The sequence below is a fragment of the Elephantulus edwardii genome, unplaced genomic scaffold, assembly GCF_000299155.1.
Source record: "Elephantulus edwardii isolate Elephantulus edwardi_28Jun2011 unplaced genomic scaffold, EleEdw1.0 scaffold00261, whole genome shotgun sequence".
In the NCBI taxonomy this organism is placed as follows: domain Eukaryota; kingdom Metazoa; phylum Chordata; class Mammalia; order Macroscelidea; family Macroscelididae; genus Elephantulus; species Elephantulus edwardii.
In genome coordinates, this window is record NW_006400011.1 from 1,764,780 (window position 1) to 1,777,015 (window position 12,236).

At 42.4% G+C, this 12,236-nt stretch overlaps 1 protein-coding gene across 1 annotated transcript in view; it reads right to left on the minus strand.

Annotated features, from left to right (window-relative positions):
* DSC3 (desmocollin 3) overlaps positions 1-7,597 on the minus strand; it is a 60,795-nt gene extending 53,198 nt beyond the window's left edge. Inside the window, exon 1 of the mRNA XM_006899563.1 lies at positions 7,541-7,597. Within this exon, the coding sequence (XP_006899625.1) occupies positions 7,541-7,597 (57 nt within the window). The remainder of the gene's footprint in view (positions 1-7,540) is intronic.
* Between the last annotated feature and the right edge of the window lie 4,639 nt (positions 7,598-12,236).

Here is a 12,236-nt window from a genome sequence, read left to right on the forward strand (position 1 = left end):
GAGTGTCAGAGACAGTGCAATTGGCACAGGACAGAGCAGAGTTTAGGGCTGTTGTACATAGGGTCGCTATGAGTCGCAGGCGACTCGATGGCACATAACAACAACAACATATGAAAACCTACAGCATCAGATTAAATGAAAAAGGCTAAAACTGAACACTGTCCCGTAAGGTCAAGAACAAGACAATGAGATGTTTTCGTCATTTTATTCAACTTCGCACTGGAAACTTCTAGCCAGAGTAATTAAACAAGACAATGATATAAAAGGTATCCAGATTGGGAAGGAAGAAGTATAACCAATACTATTTTCAAAGGCATGATCTTGTATATAGAAAGTCCTAAGGAATCAACTTAAAAAATTATTGTAACCAATCATAAATGAGGTCAGCAAGGTTGCAAGATACAAGGTCAACATATAAAAGTTAATTTAACACAATTTCTCAATCCATTTGGTTGTAGTTGGCTATTTGGGCTGTTCCAATGTTCTTGTGATAGTGAATAACACCACTACGAACATTAGTGTATAAATCTGTTTGTGTCTCATTTTTAATTTCCTTGGGGTATATTCCTAGTAGTAGAATAGCTGGGTCATACAGTTTCTATATTCAGCTTTTTGAGGCAACATCACACTGCCTTGCAGAATGATTGGACCATTTTACAATCCCATGAACAGTTTATGAGTTCCCACCTCTCCACATCCTCTCCAACATTTATTATGAATGGATTGAGAAACTGTGGTACATTCACACAATGGAATGCTATGCAGCACTAAGGAGCAATGATTCTGAAAAACACTACATAACTTGGAAGAGTTTGGAGAGCATTATGCTGACAGAACAAACCCACTCTCATAAGGACAAATACAACATAAGACCATTATTGTTAAAAATAGAAGGATAACTAATAAAACACATATGGGGATTCAAAGGGGGAAGAGGCGGAGTGAGTGGTGAGGGTGGGCAAGGGCAAAATCAAAGGGTTGTACAATTTGGTGGCTGGAGGGAGGGGATAAATGAAATGAGGAAGATCCAGCGAAGACCTGAAAAGACAAGCTAATATTGGGCCTAGTCCAACGGTGATTAATTTTATAAAACATAATTAGCAGGAATTATTGTATAAAACACAATGTGAATGAAGAATACTATGAAACACAAATTATATGAACTTTGTAAGCAAATCAATACAAAATGTTTTTTAAAAGTTAATTTAATGACTATGCACTACAGTCAATGACCCAAAATAAAGAAAAGAATGCCATACACAACAACATCAACAAGAATGCAATGCTGATAGTAAATTTAATCAAAGAAGTACATATCATGTTATACTGAGAATTATGGAATATTATCAAATGAAATTTAAAATTACTGAGAAAAATTGAAAGGCAGCTTATGTTCATGAATTAGGAGACATAACATCTTTCAAAGGGCAATAAATTGATCTACAAATTCAATATAATCACTGTCAAATCACTACAAACTCAAAATAATCACTATCAAATCACAATAAATTTATCTACAAATTCAATATAATCATTACCAAAATCTATGCTAGCTTTTTCACAGAGCTAACAAACTGTCTTCCTTCAAATTCAAGAGACCCTAAACATTTTTTAAAAGAACAAAATTGGAGGACTTACACTTCCTGACTTCAACACAAAGCTCGAGTTACCTAGATAGTGTGATAATGACCTAAGGTTGAACATACAGATAAACTGAACAAAACATAGGGGGTTTTTGTAATTTTTTTTTGTTTTAATAATTTTAATGAACATTTACAGAGATTTTGGATTTCCATTCATTCATTGCTGCACTTCTCTCCCTGCCCAGCCCTCCCTCCCCACAAAACATACTTTTATGATGATTTAACAAAGGTGGTCAGAAAGTGTATGGGACAGAAATAAGTCTTTCACCAACTAAAGTTAAGAAAAATATATGTCCTAAAAAAAACAATATTTCCATTTGTTGTTGGTAAGAGCTGTGGAGCATGATTCATAGTGACAGTATGAACAACAGATAGAACCCTGCCCTATCCCGTGTCAACCTCACACACTCAAGCCCATTACATTTGCACTTTTCCACCTAGCAGAAGCCAAATGTCCAAAGACGAAACAGTTCTGACTGTAACTATTTTGTCAAGTCAGAACTGACTCATAGCTGACCCTCCAGCAGGTTTTCAGAGGCAGTAAGTCTCACAGGACATGGACCATCTTTACCCCATAGGACAGCTGTTAGATTCAAACCACGTTTCTTGGTATTGACAGGACAACCCCTTAACCATTAGGCCACTAGAAAAAGATTAATTTGGATCCCTAATCTACCATATAGACAAAGGTTAACTCAAAAATGAATCACAGACCTAAACGGATGCGTTAGAACCAGCCTCAATAACACAAGTATATCTTTGTAACTTGAGGTTAGGGAATGATTTGTTTGATCTAGCACCAGAAGAAAAACAACAAAATAAAAATTAATCAGAAGACTTTATAAAACTTCTTAAAGTTTTACTCTTCAGAAGATCCCATAAGAACAAATATAACTCGCAGCACAAGGTTCTTAGTCTACAGGCACACCACCCTGAATGCGCCTGATTTTGTCTGATCTCGGAAGCTAAACAGGGTCAGGCCTGGTTCGTCTTGGATGGGAGACCGCCTAGAACTACAGGGTCCTACGGGCTTAAGGAAGCTTCCGGACTGAGCAAAATAGTTACAGTCATAACTATTTCTTCTTTGGACATTTGGCTTCTGCTAGGTGGAAAAGTGCAAATGTAATGGGCTTGAGTGTGTGAGGTTGACATGGGATAGGGCAGGGTTCTATCTGTTGTTCATACTGTCACTATGAATCATACTCGACAGCTCTTACCAACAACAAACGGAAATATTGTTTCTCTGGTGGCTTAATGGCTAAGGGGTTGTTCTGTCAATACCAAGAAACGTGGTTTGAATCTAACAGCTGTTCTATGGGGTAAATATGGTCCATGTCCTGTGAGATTTACTGCCTCTGAAAACCTGCTGGAGGGTCAGCTATGAGTCAGTTCTGACTCGACAGCACATAAACAGAAACAAATTGAAACTCAAACTCAAACCACTTTAAAGGTAAATTTTAAGTACTTAGTTCTCTGTAGACTCTGTACATAGATAATTCTGGTAAATTTCCTATCAACCAGCTGTTATAAGGTGGGACATTCTCATTGAATGAAAAGTACAATAAATGCCAGAGATAGAGGCCCAACTGTCAAGAGAATTGAAAAAGGAGCCAAAACTGTGCATACATCTACATTTACTTAGGAATTCAGAACGTGCTCCAGTACCCATCACCAACCTCATATTTTAAAAGGCAGTTAATGTAGCACAGATCAAGACTAACTCGAAGCTGTGGAACTGAGTGTGAATCAGAGCGAGTCTCCATTGGGTTTCTAAGAATATAAATCTTTCCAGAGAAGACTGCCCATCTTTCTTATTTATACAAAGCAGAAGATCTTTTGGGTTGCAGACCCATACTTTACACACTGCACAACCAGGGATCCTTAATACACCACACAGAATCGTTTTTCCAAAAATCAGTTCTTATTTCACTCCTTTATCATAATTTTTTCTTTAATATAAAAGACAATAGAATTTATTGCATTTTCTTTCCTCTAAAAAAAGATGTCAAATACAAAAAGAACAGAAATTCCTTTCCAACGTAAAGAAATCACATTATTCTCATCAAGTAATGCTATGGATATGGTAATTATTAAAGGTCTTTTGCCATCATACGTTCCAGGTAAAGTTCATATTCTTCAATGGAGTTTTTTATTATATTGGATTATTATTATTGGATTATAGTGACTTAAGAATATAATATAGTGGTAAAGAATAGCTCTCTCTATCAATGCAAAGGTACAAGGTTTGAATCTACCTGCTGCTCCCCAGAAGTCAGCTGTGGGTCAGTTCTACTTGACAGGCTACAACAGTAACACTGGATTTGAAATGCAGATTTGAAAGAATTGTGGGTTTTCTCCCCAAAATTATAAGATAAATAGGAAAACATTATTTTAGTTCTTTCATTAACAGCCTTTTAGAGAAAGAATAGAATTCAACTGTTATTGTTGTTGTTATGTGCCATCAAGTCACCTATGACCCACAGCGATCCTAATGTACAACAGCTCTGAAGCCTGCCCTGGCCTGGCCTGGCCTGGGCCAGTCTCACTGACTCTGACACACCTGGGCCCACCATTTATAATAGATAATATAATGTATAATCATTTCAACGGCTCATTTGATAATATTGAACAGTTTAATATGTAACACATTAAATCACATATTAAAAAGAACTTCAATCATTTAACTGGGCAGAAAACTCAACATCTAAACTAATGGCAAATTTGCCATTCCTAAGTATTTCTGTCACTCTACCAGAAAACCTCTACTAGACACACGCCCTATCAAAAATTGTAGACTGTTACTTCTAGGCGCCATCCACTACAATTCATAGCGACCCCATCCTAAGGCTGAACCTTGTTGCCCTACCCTACTCACCCTCACAATCTCCACCATGCTCAAACTCATTGTTGCAATGGCAACCATCTCATTGAAAATATAATGTGACCTTTCTTTAGCTTTCCCTGTTTCTTTTCTTTTCCTGCAAGAAGGTAATAGAAGTAGGTTGTCTTTTGGTGTCATTCAGGGGTTTCATGGGTGTGGCCTTTCAGAAGCAAATTGACAGAACTGTCTTGCAAGACCCCTTTCGGTGAGTCCAATCTGGCAATCTTTAGGCTAATTGCCAGGGTACTTAACTATCTGTGCCTCCCAAGGACTCCAGAGGGATGTCAGGCAGCTTAGTGGTAGGAAGCTGTGCTACCAAATCAAAGAGAAACGGGTTCAAATCCACTAGCTACTCTGGCAGTGAAAGATGGGCTATTGCTTCCTGTAAGATGTCCTGCGTATCAAAATCTGCTGGAGGGTCAGCTATGAGTTGGTTTCGTAACAACATGGATTCCAGAAGGTAGGCTGGGAAGGTATTGCAATTCAAGTAGTCAGGGAAAAGGGCGCAGCTCTGGGCTCCGTGTGCTAAAACAAGTTAATTTTAGTAATCTGTGAATAGAAGTCTACCCACAGGCAACACGGGGAAAAGGCTTTGCATCCACTTTCAGGAAATCAGCCACTAAAAAACTCAACAGCACACAGTTGTTCTCTGATGCACGTGGAGTCCCCTTGGATAGACTGGGCAACCATGCAGAGGGAAGGAAGCACAGAGAAGGAAGGCAGGAGACAAAATGTGAAAATTGGGAAGATATCCAACACTAAAGCTCACATGGAAGGATAAGATGTTCTAAATTTTCAACTCATCTCTTCTGAAAAAAGGCTGTTGTTCTGGAGAGATCCATGAAAGTCTCCATAAAATAAAGGTGTGTCTCTAAAACCCCGCGTCATAAATATTCTAATGAAAAGTTGCCAGGCATCCAAATCAAAAGGAGATGCAGGCACAGACTAGTCAACAGAGTTATTAACTTAACCACCTGAAGAGAAAGTAAGAGTACTTGTAAGTTAAGGGTTGGGAACAACATAGATTCTTGTTTTATACACACACAGAAGTAGTCAAGTATCTCCTGATATATTGTTGTTATGTACCATTGAGTCGCTTGCAACTCATAGAGACCTTATGTACAACAGCCCTAAACTCTGCTCTGTCCTGTGCCAATCCCACTGTCTCTGACACACCCATCCCGATTACCCCAGTCACCGAATCAATCCACCTCATAGAGGGTCTTCCCCTCCTATGCTGTCCCTCCACCATCCCAAGCATGACGTCCCTTTCTAAGGATATTTCAAGATATGGAATTTGATTTAACCTTAGAGATTCCCTTGTAAAAGATGATCTTAACTGTGTATGGCCTAGAAATTGAGATGATGCTATCTCTATTTAGAGTTTCATGCACTATCTTGTCTGGCCACACCCTACTTTCTGCTTCCCCTCTCACTGTTCTGTTTCCCACTAGTCTCCAACACCCTCCCCTGAAGCAAATATGAGAAATCTGGGAACCTACCTGCTACCGTCTTTGACGGTTTCTTCTCCCCGTTTCCCATTTCCCAGTCTACTTCACAGAGTAAACAGAAAACCCTAAGCACAGGCCTTTCAAACTGAAATCCTGCAGGTGCTTTAGTATGTATCAAGAAGAAAGCGTTTTATCCTAAGTTCCCTTTGGTAAAGATGCATCTCATCATCTCAGGTTTCTGTGGGAACCTAGCAGGTAGGTCAATGTATTTGTACAATTCATTGTCAGCCGAAGGATCATGGATCATAACTACAAATTTAACACTAATAACTCATTGATTCAAAGGGAGCAGAAGGGTAGAGTCAGCCATCCTGCCGCTGAGGCACCAATAAGTGGTTCTGCGACCAGAGTGACTCCTCTCCTGAGCTGGACATAGTCCTCAAGCCCAGGAGACCCTATGTCCAACCTGGAGGGTAAGGACAAGGACATGCATGAAAGAGCTCCTTGTAGCACATCTGATGTACAAGCCTGGGTACATTTGAAAATGGTGCATCATTCCAGTTCACGGTTCCCAAATTTTGACTCCTGGTCTCCCTGATTCAGTGAGAACTGGCCCTAACTTCCACTCCAGCTGTGCCTGACCTTTGTCCTCAAAGCCTCCCAAATCCTATTCTCCACCCACCGCCTCCTGTTTCAGACGCCCTAGTCACAACTCCCAGGTGAAATAACTGACATGAACCACAGCCAGGAAGTATATTTCCCACGCTTGGGTGCAGTGGCGCCTCTATGACTTCTCTCCTCACTAATGTCCTCCAACCAGGCCAGCCAGATCCCAGGAGAAGTGAGGGGAAGAGGACAGCTTTCTGAAGCTGTTATGTCTACGCTCTCCATTTGTTCATGTCAGAGGCGATAGTTTACTAAGACTCGCAGCGAGCGACCCTATGAACAGATCTGCACCCTGACCTCTCCTGTGCCATCTTCATAATCTGTCTTGCTAAAGCCACCCCCGCCCCCTTCAGGTTTCCTGAGATAACTGGCCAACAAGTGCTCCTCTTCCCTCGCCACCCAAAAGTCTGGTGAGGAGCTCGAAACCCAATGCCAGGTCCGCTCGCCATGGTGCCCATGGGCGCTCAGAGACACAGGGGTGAGTCAAGCAATTCAAACAATTGAAGGCGGTGGCCCAAATGGAAACCTGCACTCAATTGTCCCTTAAAGGTTCATTTTCTCTCTTCACACCTTCTGATTCAAATTTAGGGTACCAGACCGTTGCACTGCTATCTCAAAGGCGGTGTGCCTCTTCGGTGGTTCGAATTCGCCAGTGGCTTTGCAGGAAAACAACAACAACAACAACAACAATGGGTAATTTCCTTCCTTGGGAATTATAGTCTCTCGAAAATCACTGGAGGGTCAACTACTCGTAGGTTCTGTAGGTTCTTGATTCTATGGGAGGAAGGTTAGGTTTAGGGGGCACTGAGCTGAGTCCACCTTGCTGTCTCAGCTCTCCAGGTCCCTGGCACTGCCCAGGTCAGATCCAGCCCTCTTTTCCCATCCTGGCTCCCACTCACCGACAGGGTTAGCAGCAGCTTCGCCCACAGGGCGCTGGGTGGTCCGGCGGGGGCCATGGGGTCGCAGGGACGCGGGGCTGCGGCGGCGCTGGACGCGCTTTCCCGGCGACTGCTCTCGGCCGGCTCCGCGCTCACCTACGGAGCCTGTGCGCTCTCCACCGGATGGGCTCCAGAAGACAGCGGTGATCGGCCCCTCCTAGTTGTTTCTCCAATTTTATCACCGCGGGAGCTGCAGGGAAGCTGCCCGAGCCTGCCCTCGCTGCTCGGCCGCAGGGCTCTCGGCTGGATCGGCCCGCCCTCCGCCCGCGCCCACGCCCCTGCGCCCAGAGCGCCTTCTCAGCGCGCCACCCGGGCCTGCCTTTAGGGATCCCTGTCCCAACACGGGCCTTCTGGGTGCCAGCAGCACCCCGTGATCGGATCAGCTGCCCGCCCTTCAGCTCCTAACCAAGATCTTGGAAGTAAAGTCTCCAACTTGAAAATAGGACGTACTTTTATCTCTCCAAGAAGAACTGAAAGGAAACTTGTCTCAAGTAGAGTCAGTAAGTCAACATTTCTGCACTGTTGTTGTTGTTGTTATGTGCCGTCAGTAGCTTGTGACTCATAGCGACCCCATGTACAACAGCCCCAAACCCTGCTCAATCCTGTGCCAATCACACTGCCTCCGACACAACCATCCAGATTACCCCGGTCACTGAATCAATCCACTTCATAAATAAAAGAAATTTTGCTGTATAACCATTTATTTTTAAAATCCAACAGTCAGATTTCTTTTCGATGTGAGCCATCGAAGAATGTGTGGTTCTGGGGTTGAAATTCTTGAGTTCGTGTTTGTATGGTGTTGGTTGATGGAGGATACACTTTCTTTCCCCTCCCCGGCTCTCCCTAGTCTGTAGTACAGAAGGAGGCCCCTGTGTGGCACTAAGGAGTCCTGTGGGCTCAGTGCTTAAAGCACTTGGCTTCTAAACAAAAGCTCCGCAGTTCGCTCATGCCAGTCCCTCCAAGGAAGATTGAAGAGGCAGTCTGCATCCATGAAGAGTTCTAGCAGTGGAAACTCCACGGGGCAGTTCCCTGTCCTAGGAGTCCGAATGCGCACATCAGGTGTGCTTGGTGGTTGTTTTTCGTTGGGAACCATTTGCTGTAACCTAAGTGAGCTCTGGTGGCCTAGTCTGTAGGGGAGTTGGCAGCTAACACAAAGGTGGTGTAGATTCTGGTGACTTGACTCCACCAGGAACTGGGAGTGAGGGTGGGGGTTTGGAAGAAGATGGGGAATCTCCTCCCATAATGCTTTGCAACCTCCCAAACCCTGCTAGAGGTGCAACTGTGAACCAGTTCTGACTCTACTGCAAAGTGATGAGGGAATGAGACCACAATGTACTGGATTAGAAGGAAACTCTGTCTCTACTTATGTTGGTGTTCCTCAAAGTAAAGGTACCAGCTCCAAAATTGGAACACTCAGATAATCCAGATTCATCAGAGAAAACTCCTTGGCCTTCACTCACCCCTCTCAAATCATCCCAATAGACTTCTTATCTCAGTCCTAGAATCTGAAGCTCTCCTGAAATCCATTAGCCTCACAGTTCAGTTCCCTAACCCCATCTCTGAGGCACCCTGTCACCTCTGGGTCTCACCTCCTGGTAAAAAAAACCTCCCACCTAAGAAAAAAAAAAAAAACAAAAAAACCTCCCACCTCTGCCAAAAGCCTTCAAACACCTCCCCCACTGCAAGTCGTCACCTCTCAATTTCCAATTCCTCACCTCCACCCTTGACTCTGGGAATAGTCTTTAGAAATTTCCTTCAACCTCAACTGATTAACCTTTGGAAAGAAGTGGTTTGGGGCTTTTCTGAAAGGAAAGAAAGAAGATTCAGATCCTAGACCCCACCCACTCTCAGCTCATTGCTAGGAAACTAGGAAAGGATGAGGTGTTAAATTCTAGAGCAACAAATTTCATTCAGATACAGAAAATTTTACAAAAGCAAAGATACTTAAGGTAAGACTCAAGACAGGAAATGGACAGGATAGGAAGGAGTTACACAAACTCTGTCTGTCTGTCTCTCTGTCTCTCTGTCTCTCTCTTTCAAACACAGCCAGAATATAATGTAAAGTTTTGGAGAGCCATGTGAGAACGTCCCAGGCTAAGGAAAATGAAAAAGGTTCCTTCAGATTAACTAAGAAAGAACACTTGTGGCAGAGAGTTGAGTGAGAAAAGCAGGCTTATTGTAAACCATGAGGAGGAGCTGAATTTCATCCTGAAAGAAATAGAGAACCATCAATTCAACCTGTAGACAGACAGGGTACCTTTTCGGTGAGTTTGCACTTTCTTAGTGAGACGGAGTGACAGTAACTGCAAAAATGGGCTTCATGAGAACAGAGCGGAGATGGAGAGGTTGGCAAAGGATCACGGCAGGATTTCATTCTGGTATCAAATGGTCACAATGATCGGAGTCCGCTTCAGGATTCCTACCAACAACAACAATGAATCTATTTATGGCTTCATTTGTCTTTTCCCTGGAGCTTTGATGATCTGGTGGGTATGGAGTTACACTGTCAACTCCAAGCCTGGTGATTTGGATCCACCAGCTGCTCTGTCGGAGAAAGATGGGCAACATTCTCCTGTGCAATTTACAGGCCCTGGAAACCTGCTAGAGGCTCGAATAGAATTTGGTTCTGACTTGATGGCAAAGAGAGAGACAGACAGAGAGGAAAAAGAAGATATGGAAGAGGAGGAAGAGGAAGAGAAGGAGGGGGAAGGAGAGGGTGGGAGAGAGAGAGAAAGAGAATGAGAGCTTTCCCTTAAGAGTTGGAGAGTAAATACCTGTATAGTGTTTTTTCTCCTTATTCTTAGGATTCCTAGTTTTTCTACAATTTCATATGTGACTTCAGATTAACCTGATTGTGAGTGAGTGTTCTCCAAGTGACTAAGCTGGCATCTTCCCTGGAGGTGACTGATGTGATAGGGGAAATTGTTAAGGATACTCACTATGTGAGTGGTTCAGAGCTTCCATTTTTACCTTAAGCAGAATAAAAGTTGTATTATGTCATCTATTGCAGAAACACTGGAAGAAGGCATACTGGGGTGTTGGGTTTTTTTTTTCTATTTACATTGCAAAATGCTAAGTGCAGTCTGAACACTGAATAATAACTGAATGCAGTATTAGTAATAGTTTTGGCATTTCCTGCTTTGTTATAGAATGTACTTACCAATTGCACATCTGAAGAGTTCTCACAGTGGAAGCTTCACAAGGCAGTTCTCCTCTGCCCTGCGAGTTCCAATGGTCAAGTCAGGTAACTATAATTATAATATAAATATGACGTAGAGGTAAAGAAATGTTGCTTCTGTGTATCCTGAGTGAAGTCTAATTTACAATGAGTTGGTTGAAAAGTATCTTTCAAACACAGGCAAGCTTGAGCATTTAGAATTTCATGTCTTATATAATATAATTAAGTGAAAATCACATAAAATATAAATAATTTGGCTGAAGTTAAACTATTTAAGTACTCTACTTACCCCCCTCCCCCCAAAAAAAGTATTTGCTGTGAAATCAATTGGAAGTTCTTGCTAAAAGAGTAACGTCCCAGAAATGGGACGGGGAGGACCCTTACTCAACTTTTATTTGTTCTTTTCCTACTTTGTGAAGAAAGAGCAGCAATAATGAAAGTGCAGAAATAGAAAAAGAGTTTAGACTAAAGAACAGGACAGAAGGAATCTGGAGGAATAAGACAGTTTTAGTCAAATCGTGAGTAGCTGATATATGATCAATAAGCGTTCTCCAAACCTATAGAGGCACCTATTTCTTGGAGAGGCTTCCTGACCTCAGAAGGTGTGAGCTGACTCCTGGTTCACTGGGCCCACCTGCCTTCCCAGCTCAGCACCCTCAGGTGCACCAACAGCACAGCTGCTCAGCTCATCCGCTTTACATGTACCGTGATGAGGCAGGTGTGGCCCTCCTCAAGGCGTCTTACAGAATACCACCAGGACAGCTGCCTGATAATTGAAACAAATGTCCTAGCAAGGAAAGAGTAACTTATGAATGCGATCTTTGTTGTTGTTCCTTTATACACATTATTTAATTTGAATGTCATAATTCACTCACTGCCAGAGTTCCAGTCAGAGTAGCCCTCCATCAGGTTTACAAGGCTTTTTTTTTATTCCCAGTCATTCATTGTCGCAGTTTTCTCCCTGCCCACCCCACCCTCCCAGTTCACTCTTCTCTTTGAAAAGTAAAAGAAAAATTCTTTCATTGTTTTACAATCCCTTCCCCCAGGTCCACTCCACTATGCAGCCTTTGCTCTGGACTCCTGTCATGACAATAATACCTAATTATACATCCCTTTTAAACAGTTTTCTCCCTCATCTGTTTCAATGCAGTATACATTATTTATCCCATCTTTCTTAGTCTCCCCCAACCCCGATGTCAGTCCTGTTTTACAACAGTGGCACTATGCAATATTTGTCCTTTTGTGACTGAGTTATTTCACTCAGCATAATGTCCTCCAGGGTCACCCATTTTGAATAACATTGCATGAGTTCCTTGTTTTTCAGTGCAGCGTAGTATTCCATTGTGTGAATATACCACCGCTTCTCTATCCATTAGTTTGTTGATGAGCACTTAGATTGTTTCCAAAAGCAAGTGAAAGATTGAAACAATCTTCCTGTAACACAAAATGAATGTTGTTATGAAATGATTCCTCAGAAGC